This window comes from Sinocyclocheilus grahami, unplaced genomic scaffold (assembly GCF_001515645.1).
Source record: "Sinocyclocheilus grahami isolate Dianchi unplaced genomic scaffold, SAMN03320097.WGS_v1.1 scaffold59.1, whole genome shotgun sequence".
NCBI lineage: Eukaryota > Metazoa > Chordata > Actinopteri > Cypriniformes > Cyprinidae > Sinocyclocheilus > Sinocyclocheilus grahami.
In genome coordinates, this window is record NW_015505238.1 from 1,630,127 (window position 1) to 1,641,086 (window position 10,960).

The 10,960-nt window shown below is 40.6% G+C and overlaps 1 protein-coding gene across 5 annotated transcripts in view; it reads left to right on the top strand.

The window, feature by feature from the left end:
* The window catches only part of LOC107584393 (crossover junction endonuclease EME1-like), an 11,077-nt gene extending 5,824 nt beyond the window's left edge, over positions 1 to 5,253 (top strand). For 3 of the 5 annotated variants that reach the window (XM_016270995.1, XM_016270990.1, XM_016270993.1), the window contains exons 2-9: positions 743 to 1,479; positions 1,645 to 1,772; positions 3,207 to 3,296; positions 3,678 to 3,802; positions 4,058 to 4,205; positions 4,304 to 4,419; positions 4,523 to 4,712; positions 4,904 to 5,253. In XM_016270995.1, coding sequence (XP_016126481.1) covers positions 771 to 1,479; positions 1,645 to 1,772; positions 3,207 to 3,296; positions 3,678 to 3,802; positions 4,058 to 4,205; positions 4,304 to 4,419; positions 4,523 to 4,712; positions 4,904 to 5,080 — 1,683 coding nt within the window. In that variant the 5' untranslated portion in view covers positions 743 to 770 and the 3' untranslated portion in view covers positions 5,081 to 5,253. The remainder of the gene's footprint in view (positions 1 to 742; positions 1,480 to 1,644; positions 1,773 to 3,206; positions 3,297 to 3,677; positions 3,803 to 4,057; positions 4,206 to 4,303; positions 4,420 to 4,522; positions 4,713 to 4,903) is intronic. The other 2 variants (XM_016270994.1, XM_016270992.1) reach the window with 1 other exon arrangement.
* Positions 5,254 to 10,960: the final 5,707 nt, after the last annotated feature.

Here is a 10,960-nt window from a genome sequence, read left to right on the forward strand (position 1 = left end):
TGTGTTCGTATGAGTGTGTGTCTGTGTTCGTATGAGTGTGTGTCTGTGTCTGTGTTCGTATGAGTGAGTGTCTGTTCGTATGAGTGTGTGTGTAAATGTAAATAATAGTTGTGTGGTGTGGAGCCACACGCGACGGTTCTAGTTCTGTTCTTGGTTTTGACTGAGTTTCTCTTAACCGAACATTAATTGGTCATGTATCAACAACATATTAATGTAAAAGTGTTTTATTAGTTTAACCATGTTTTTCTACTAAACCGTAGTTACTAGTGTTTGTACTGGTTTTAAATTGTGGTAGTTTATCCACCGCATACTAAATATTTTCCTATTTCTGTGATTGTATTGAAAACTGTTGTGAGTTCTGTTGATTTAAAAAAAAAAGTTATATCTCGTTAGCAGATCATGTTTTGCTAAAACTATAAGAGTCATTTGTGGTAGTGTTGAAAACATAGGTTATAATAGTTAAAAAATGGATGAACAATTGATAATATACCATCGTGTGCCAGCAAAAGTATGTTTGTGAATTTGTGAATCTGTCTTGGAGTTAAATTGTAGCTGCACTGTTTTCATAATTATTTTTTAAAAGAATGAATAACACAATATTGCGGTTGTGAATGTTATTATAAAAATAAAATATATATTTTTTTATATAAAAATGAAAAGTACTTTATATAAGATTATATAGAAAATCTGTATTATTGAGCCCTGCGTGTTAAATTGTATTTTAATTTGAACTTTCCTTCAGACCGCAGATCTCTGTATGACAGCTCAGCATGACCTGCATCGGTAGACCTGGATTCCTCCTAAGTGACAGTGACTCCAGTGATTCAGAGGAGCTGCCTGTGTTTGATTTCTCACAGTCAAAATCCAGACAGCCCAACTTGGTGGTTTTAGACAGTTCAGACTCAGAAATGGCTCCTGTTGCTGATTCAGTTTCATCTCTGGAGGTCCACGCCTCTGCTGGAGCTGCTAGAAGTGACGTGTTGATGCTCAGTAGTGACAGCGAAGAGGAGGAGGAGGCCATGATTCCCTTAGCTGTAAGACTGAAACAGAAACAGCTTGGCCTGGGTACAGCAGCCACCAGTGCAGAGGAGACCCGGGCTTCCAATGCGGTTTCCAATGGATGTTCTCGCCTCTTAGATGCTCCTCCAGCACATCATATCAACCCCGAGGCCCAGCCAGTTGAACGTAAAAAGATCTGTAGCAATACAACAAGGCAGTGCAGCTCTAATGACGATGTACCATACCTCACAAAAGAACCTCCACCTGAAGCGGAGAATGGCACTTACCTGGCCAAATGCAAGAAAACCCCAGCAGAAGTGGAGGCTGCCAGACAGGAAGCCCTGAGGAAAAGAGCAATGCGAGAGCATCAGCAGGAAGAGAAGGAGAGATTGAGGATGGAGAAGAAAGCTCTGGCTGATGCTGTGAAAGCCCTAAGGCCAGAGGAGTGCATCAAACACATGGTGGTGACGGTCGACCCAGGTAGGTGGCAGTGTGTGCCTGCAGTGCTCATCTTTGCTGTCCCAGGTGCTTTCAGGGCTCTGTGTGCTTTGATACTTTTTCCGAGTTGTTATAAAGCACTGGCATGAGGTATTAAGCTGCATTTGCTGAATTAATTAGTATTGATTGGCTGTCTCTCCCTCATAGGCTTACTGCAGCTGGAAGGTGGCGGCGCTCTCCTGACTTCCCTGCATGCCATGGGCTGCAACTGTGCCATAGAGAAGCAGTCTCTTCCTCGTAGTGTCACCTGGGCTAGACGCTCACCCTGCCCTCAGGCACGACAGCACTCTACACATACAAATGCAGAAAAGAAAACATTTTAACCATGTTCCTTGTCACACTGGGACGATAAATCGATGCAGAATCGATTCGTGGATCGATTCTTAGATTTTCAAAATGAAACGCGATTCCTCTGGAATCGGTTCTGAGCTTAGCTTTTAATAGCAGATAGCGCTCTAATCTAATTTTTATCCGCACACTCAAATGCTCATGAAGAAGAGTGATAAAGAGCGCTTGTGCATTCGGCTGAGTCATGTAATTTCACCTCCGCTCAGAATGCTTTTATGCCGCGAGATTAATGCAAACACAGCCCACTGTGAAGCTTCAACCTTTTCGAATTTTATGAATGATTATTTTAGGTTCAAGTAGGGCTGTGCAAAAAATCGAATGCAATTTTCACGTGCATCTCGTCAGTAAAGCCGCTTCTGGTGATTAGTAGTAAATCTCCAGCATGTGGTTTCAGATGGAACGGCATTTACTACACAGAGCCGTAGTTCACTGACAAGCTACACAAATTGCGTTCAAAATCGGCAATGAATTGCCTGCGATTTTGTGTAGCTTGTCATTCGATTTATTTTCTCAGCCCTAGTTCCTTGTCATTTGCTTTGAGATGCAGATGGGGATAAAGAAAATGAATTCAGTAAATTAATTGTTTTCCTGTTATGGCTGGACATTTTGGACAAATTGTATCTTTAAAAAAAAACATCTTAACCAGTGGTTCTCAACCCGGAGGCCAGGACCCACTAGGGGGCTTTGAACAAACTTTTAGCGGGCCCCAATAAGTCTTAAAGTCTGTGTGAAATCAAAATGTACAATATTTATTTTGTTAGTGCACATTGCTAATTTTACGGTGAAGAATTAATCCATGCAAATTAATCCACTGCAAAAAAATTTTTTGTCTTGGTAATCTTTAATAACAATCTGATCATTTGCTTCCACTCTGGAATAGCATTCCTCCTCTGGTGACGTCAGTTTGACAGCTTGGGCAGAATATGCTTAACCACGTCCCTACAACAGCTAGATTGCTGTGAGTGAGATTTGAGAGGAGGAGCACAAAAAAAACCTTGCCCTTTATTCAATATTCTGTTTCAGTTAGAAATACGTCACCATACTGAAGTAAAGTTGGCAGCAACTTCCAGTTCACACAGACTTAAAAAGTATTTAAATGTACTTTTAGTAACACACTAAAATCTTAATATGATTCTAAACAACAACAGAAAAAGATGTACCGCATTAATCTGACATTCTATTTTTGTGTTCAGTTTGTTTTATTACAACAGATGTGCCAGAGTTTTGTGTTAGGTTAGATAGGAGATATCTTGAATATTGTCTTGGACAAAAGGGGGACTTGTAGTCAAAAAGGTTGAGAACCTCTAATTTAAATCTTTTTACACATATTTTTATAGTTCATTTGAATGTTTTATTTGCAGACTGGTGAGATGATGTCCATTCCAGACTCAGATACTGTAATCCAAGTTCCTGTGGATGACTTTGTAACCATGATTAATAACTACTGCAAGGTAGGCACATTATGTTCTGATATGGTGTAATTTCCTATTGGACCATTATAATTACCTAATTAACCATTAATAGGATAATTGTTTGATGTGCCTTTTTTGTATGATGTGCTAACTAAAATTTAAATTAAAAGAGTTTTGTGGCTGAAAGGGCAAAAGAAAAACTAGCAGTTATGACCTTTCCAAGAAGAGTCAGAGCAATTAAGGGTAATGAATATAATTACAGGATCACCTCTCAATTATGTAAAAAATGATCCATAAGCTCTTTAAAATATGCTGTTGCTCAATCTTTGAGAAATGCATTTCTTCAGAATTTTGACAGCCTTGGGATTTCACTCCTGATTGGGCTCTGTGGGTCTTTTTTTTTTTTTTTTTTTAATGTAGAGGCAATGCAACGGTGTGTTGACGGAAAGTGGCATATCTCTGACCGCCTGGATCCAAGGACTTATGAGCAGGAACCCAGGCAGAACCATCAGTCTGGTTGTGATTGACATAGAGAAGTACTTCAGGTGAGTGACTTACTGAGAGTCAGACATTGTTTTAGTTTTTGACAATTTATTTGAAATTTCATCTAAATGCTTTGACAAATATACAAGCTTTACACTTGTTATTTAATACTAAATTTTTATGTTTATGAATTTATTTATCCATAAATTGAGCAGTACTCATAAAACAAAACATTAGCATATGTATGTTAGATTTTAAATGACAGATCAGTGAAGAGTTTATAATTGCTTAATTTTGCATTAAATGTTCTTTTGCAGAAGCCAGAATTCAAAATGTCAGAAGAAATACCGTGAAGCAGTGCTGGGTGGGGAGAAGAATGTGGGACTTCAGGGAGGGCAGAAAAAGAGAAGAAAGAAAGACGATATCAATCAGCTTCCTGAGGTCTCGCGAGTGCAGGTGGAGGAGGTAAGCTGAACCACCTCATTGGCAGTCGATATAAATTCATGGTCTTATTTGAGGTGCTCTGCTTCAACTCAGTCTTTTTTCCCTCACCTGTCCATCAGGCTTTGGTAGACCTGCAGCTGCAAACTGGGGTGCAGGTTCGCTTCCTCTCTACCTGGAAAGACTTCACTGATTATATTACTATGTTAACCAAAGCAGTAGCCGAGGCACCGTTCAAGTGAGTGGGAAGCCAGTTTCCATATTTATCGCTCTCCAACCAGCTGCATCTGTAGCTACGGTGGTTTATTTTTTACTTGGTGGTGTATGTTTATTCTTCCCAGGCGGGAGCGAGAGAAGACGGGATTCACATTTTGTTTGGAGAGTGAGTGGGCGGGGGGTCAGAAGGTGGACCGCTCAGGGAACGGCCTTCTGCAAGTTTGGAAGAGACAAATACAACAGTTGAACCGCGTCAGCCCTGATATGGCCAGTGCTATACTTAATGCCTACCCCTCTCCTCGGCTTCTTGCTCAGGTTAAAGCTGTTTTCAAATGTGAAGTGTCTAACAGCAAATACAAATTGTATTTGCAGCCTATTATCAGCAGACAGATTAACAACATATTGGCATATACCGTTTTTTATTTTGTGTATAATCATTTTATTTAGGACCTTTAGTGTTTTTTGTTGCAAGATCTCATGTTTGAATGTATATTTGTTACTTGTAGGCATATGCACGGTGCAAATCGGAACATGAAAAAGTTGGTCTGCTGGCAGACATACTAATTCGCCGTGGAGAGGGTGTGACATCTACAACCCGCAGAGTTGGTCCGGAGCTTTCCAAACGGATGTTTCTTTTGATGACGTCACGTGACGCCCATCAGCCCCTTGATTCTGCTGTATAGGTTCTTCTGTCTCCTCTTCTGTCTACACATGAGGACAGATGTCAAAAGCATTGTTATAGATATTTATTACAGTTCAGATATTTTATAAACTTCAAGCCTGAATTTGCCAGATTTTCAGTTATATTTTTGTCTGTTTGTACTATAAATTGTTGCCATTAAATTCTTCTTAAAGTACCTGAAAGCCATTATTTACCATTACCATCATTACCATTACCTTAAACCATTACCATCTCCATCAGAATGAGTTTTTCTGAAATGACCTCGGTCCAAACCTTTCTGTACCTCTATACTAAAGGGGGAATCTTGAAAGTTTAACTTTTTCTGGAATGCTCTTTTGAGTTTTTTGTTCTCTTCATCCCAGTGGCAAATAACCTTGGATGGCAGAAGCCGAAATGCAGTAAATTCTCAGAAATGTACGCACGCACTGCATTTTTTGGACGCATTTAAGACCGGTAGGTCATACCCAAGCTGTTTCATTTAGAATTCATTCACTTTATGTTATCCTTACATATTTTAGCAGCACTAGAGAGGGCACTGTTAATTGCAAAAGCAACAGTTTCAGTTTTGGCTTTTTTCCTGTTTAAGGCACTACTGCGCTCCTTTCAGAACCAAAATGGCCCCTTGAGCACACCGTACTTACTGTCTAAAGACTGTAGAGGCTCATGGCTCATTTCCAGCACATTAGAGAATGGCACCTGACCAAGGAGTGTCATGTTGCCTGAAACGAGCGGTGGGGTAACGAGCCGTTAAATGTGCTTAAGAGATGAGCTGCATGCTTCGTCCCTGTCCCTGAAGGCAGTATTTCCTCCACAGTTTAAGGGATGGCATAACAAACTATGGCTAGTAGGTGTGTGCTTGTGCCGAAGGGAATTATATGAGCAGAATTACGGCAGCTTGAAAAGGGATCACCTTGGATTGATTGTTTAGCTGAATATATGAAATCCAATTTTCGTGTACTCTGAACGCAGACCATAATAGCTTTTATGACCTAGAGTCTGCAGTGCTAACATCTTCAGTGGCATGTGAATGGTTGAATGGGACTTTAATTTCCAAAAAGCAGTTGTAGGATGTTACGACTTACAAAGTACAATGTAACTCATCTAACCTAAATGTTTTGGAGGAGGAATAGTTTCTCTCTGCATGTGTTCCATTTGCATCAAAATACGAATATTAAGTGCAAAAGGTCTGTATATATTCAGCTGCAGTGTGCATATGAGTCATGACTACACATGATAGATTACACCCTGTAAAGTATTTCTGTTCAGCAGTGTAGCAGTTTCTCATTTCTGGTGCGCACAGGATTCTTCCTGCTTCTTGTTGGAGATTAATACGGATTGGGAGTGGCGTTAGGTCAACGTCGGCCACCTTTACTCACAGTCAATAGAGTGGGAAGCAAAGCAGGGCTGTTAGTCACTGTCTTTCCCTGGATATTCTCAACTCGGCTCATCAATTGGAAAAATGCACCTTCTTATCGGCCGCCACACAAGATGGAGTGCCACAGGCAGTGCTGTTTATGGTTTTGTGAGTTTTGTTCCAGTTCCAGTTTCGTATTCTTGGCAGAGTGGGTGCACTTCCAATTTCTTGGGTTGTGCCACAGTAATGCCACCTGTAGTGTGCTGGCCCTCCGTTGACAGTGACATAATAATAACACGTTTCCTCAGGCAAGTGATATGGCAAAAAGACAAAGCCTCTGATATTATCCTTCCATTGCAATCTCGGTGTGTTTTGCCTTGGCGCTTGGTGAATCAGTCCACTCGGAGCCACTTGCTAAAACGACAAGAGAGAATGTCAAAGACTCCATCAATCCATTTCAGAGCATGAGTAGGCCGGCCACTGTGGTATTGGTTTCTTTGCCACCAGCGTTCAATCAATGTTTCCTGCTTCTCTTTAAAAATAAATCATTATATGGCTCTGCTTCTGCCTTTCTTTTGTTCATTTGCAAATCAGACGCAAGCGATTCAAGTGTTCAGATCCAGCTCTTGTGGGAAAAGAGATGCAAAACCCTCAAAAAAACAACTTTCGCTTCCAGAGCTAGAGGGTTTTTAACTTCAGAGGAAAAACATTGCATTGTTATTGCAGGATTTTGTTTTCTACCTTGCTCTCTCCTACCAGCCTTTTTTTTTTAAGACTGCACATATGTACAGAGTTTCTTCTCAAAGTGGATTTTTGTTGTTTTTTGTCCAGTCGGTTGGCTGAATTTTTGATTGCCACATGAGGGCAGAATTGCTTCACGCTGAATGTACACTAACTAGACCAGTGAATCCACACTGGTGTTGCTTTTTTCTCAACTTGATGTTTTATTGAATGTCACATTGCGATCCAACACAGTAGCAAGATTGTTCTTAAAACTGAACTGTGCAGTTCATGGTATTAATATTACCATGAACTGCACAGACCCAACAATATGCTAAATTTGTTATCGTGACATAAGCTTGTCTGTATGGTTTGAGTGTTTGATGTTTCTTGAGTTTAGATTTAGAGTTTTCTTTCTCTCAGCAGCCAGTAATACACTGCACAAGTTTCCGCTCCCAGCAAGTGAAATGTAGTTTGGATTATTTATTTTATTTTACTTTGCATCATTTTGTTTGTCACACAACATTTCCATGTTGGCATCTGAATTATTTGGCTAGATCAACTCTGACTTTTTGTCATCCAAACCCCTTTGACGTAAAATATTTATTTGAAGTACCCTGAGATTTTATTTTAATATTTCAATCATTTAAAACCATATTCATGTTCTCAGCTCTCTGATATCAGTTAATGGTCACACATGACATGCAGGTAAACAAATAAAATATTTAGTTAGTCTTAGTCTATTAATACAAATGTTAAAGGGTTAGTTCACCCAAAAATGAAAATTCTGTCATTAATTACTCACCCTCATGTCATTTTAAACCCTTAATACCTCCGTTCATCTTCGGAACACAAATTAAGATATTTTTGATGAATTCTGAGAGCTCTCTGACCCTCCCATAGACCGCAATGTAATTACCACGATCAAGGTCCAGAAATGTAGCAAGGAGATCGGTAAAATAATCCATGTGACATCAGGGGTTCAACCGTAATTTTACGAAGCTACGAGAATAATTTTTGTATGCAAAGAAAACAAAAATAACGACTTAAATCAACAATTTGTCGTCTCCGCGTCACCCTGGTGCCATTTTGGAGAATATCCACTGAATGTAAACAGCGTATGCTATTCTGTGTCAGCTGCGTCACACATTTTCTATGTTGTTTACACTTTGATTTGAACGAAAACAACGTATCCGCGTGACGCAGCTGACACAGAATAGCATACGCTTATGTTCAGTGGATACTCTCCAAAATGGCACCAGGGTGACACGGAGGAGACGAATTGTTGAATAAAGTCGTTATTTTTGTTTTCTTTTTGCGTACAAAAAGTATTCTCGTAGCTTCATAAAATTACAGTTGAAATCCTGATGTCAGATGGATTATTTTACCGATGTCCTTGCTACGTTTCTGGACCTTGATCGTGGTAATTACATTGCTGTCTATGGGAGGGTCAGAGAGCTCTCATAATTCATCAAAAATATCTTAATTTGTGTTCCGTCTTACGGGTTTAGAACGACATGAGGGTGAGTAATTAATGACAGAATTTTCATTTTGGGTGAACTATCCCTTTAATACTTTTTTTTTTTGTACATTTTGATTTTACATTTTTATAATTTAATTATCAGCTTTTTAACACACTGCAGATTACCCCATAAACCACCAACAAACCCCATTTTGGGAAACCATGGGCTAGATTGTTAGAGTTATAGACTAATTTGCTTTTAAAAGTTTGATTGGACACACATCCTTTAAAACCTCGTTATCCAGTCGAATACATGATATATACTGTATGTACCACTGCAATGCTTTACTAGCTTACCCTCCAGCTAGCACCATCAATCCTGTACAGGCTATCCAGAATGCAGCAGCATGTTTGGTCTTCAATCAGTCAAAGAGGAGCCATGTCACAACCCTCTTGTTCGCCAGCATTCAATTTAAAGCTCTGAAGATAGCATATAGGGCCACCTACCAGTTTGCATGCTCTTACCTAAACACTCTCCTTCAAATTTATGTTCCCTTTATTCCCTGCAGTCAGTCAAAATGTGATGCCAGGTGGCTACATCAAACACTCCCGTGATGGTGGAACATGTTCTTTCTTTGGTGTTTCTTTGCCTAACAGCAGTAAGGTTCCACAGATTATGTTCTTTACACTAATTGTTCTTTTAAGAATTGTTCACTTTAAAGGTTCTTTGGGGAACCTAAAATGGATCTTACATGGAATCGCTGTGAAAACCTCCTTTTGTAACCTTTATTTTTAAAAGTCTATCATAAAGTATGTAACAGACAAATTTAAGTACAATTCTTTCTGTCTAACTACATCTTAAGCACCTTCAGTATCCTCAAAGAACATCCACACTCCAAAAGGCCATCAAAAAGCAGATAGAGAATCTCACTGATGGTCCTTATAAAATCGGATCATTATCTCTCTGTTTTCCACTCACATTCTCCACACAATCTAAGTTTCGCCATGGGAGGCTCTGCTCTCCGAAGGGTGCTTGAGAGTTTGAGGCTGCTGTGTGGAATCAGGCCAGGGCTCAATTTACTTTAGCTCCCAGGCCTCAGCCCTGCGGGGACCCCTAATCAATGCCCTCCTCTCGCCCTCCTCATGATCCCTCTCCTGTAGTGACCTGATGTGATCGCTAATTGGGCTATTTGTGTGGAGCTGAGCGAGCCTGACGTTCTTCCTGTTTGTCAGTGTGTGTGTTTTATGATGTATCCGGGCCGTTTACTTATTTATTTGAAGCATGCACCTTCTGGAGTCTGTAAGGTGGTTTGATGGACTGCGTCCCGAAGGAGTCTCCCGAGGCCGTTTGCGTGTCTGCGAGCGTGTGTCAATGTGTGCGAGACGCCACGGCGGTGTCCTGCTCGTTGCCGCTCAGCATTCATTACACACCGTCACCCTCTGGGGCGTTTTTATTAACATTCCAATCAGGGCCGGGCCAGATTGCTCGATCTGCAGAAACAAATTGGGAATAGTCGTTGATATAAGGTTGAAAACACTCTGACAAAAGGAGGCACACAAATATGAATTCATGTGCACGGCACATTTTGAGATTTGGTCAATGATCCAAGTCGGGGCCATTACTCCTCTGTTTGTTATTTAAATGCCTTTGCACAACACCGGCACCTGGAGTATCGCTTTCGCACGCTAGGAGAAAGGCCAGTGGGAAGCTGCCAGTCCTTCCTGAAGTGATAGGCACTTTTCCGGTATTCTCTCATGATCCATTGTTGTCTTTATTTCCTTTTTCCCTGCAGCTGACTGATTCTCAGAATGGAGGTGCTTGACAGTCACCATCGTCTGCAAAAGACACACTTTATTCTCACCGGAAGGCAGCGGTGAGATGGAAAGATGAAGGTAAGACAGAGGGTGTCATTCATCGTGTCTCTCAATTCACAGGTCTGTCACACTCCCCTCAATCCTCTGAAGGCTTCTCAAAGGCTTAGTGCCTGAGATTCTTTGGTCAATAGCTGTACTTGACCTTTTACACCCCAAAAAGTTTGTACGTGTTGGTGCGCTTTCCCACATCGTGTGTTATGTATGAATATCGCTTCTGCCTGACAGGTCTCGGTATCAATCCGAATTCATGTCAGTAATATCTTCTCACAGCTGCTGTCCTTAACCTGGTGCTCAGTTCCTGTCTGAATGACTTTCGTGGTGTCTGAGCTCCACAGGAGATGAGCTAGAATGATGGTGATGAAGCATCTTTGGCAATGAAAATGTATGGCGAGAAGTGAATTCGGTGATTTTACACTCTATTTCTCTTTTTAGTGTGCTGTCTGTCCAAGGTTACATGCTATTTCCACTTT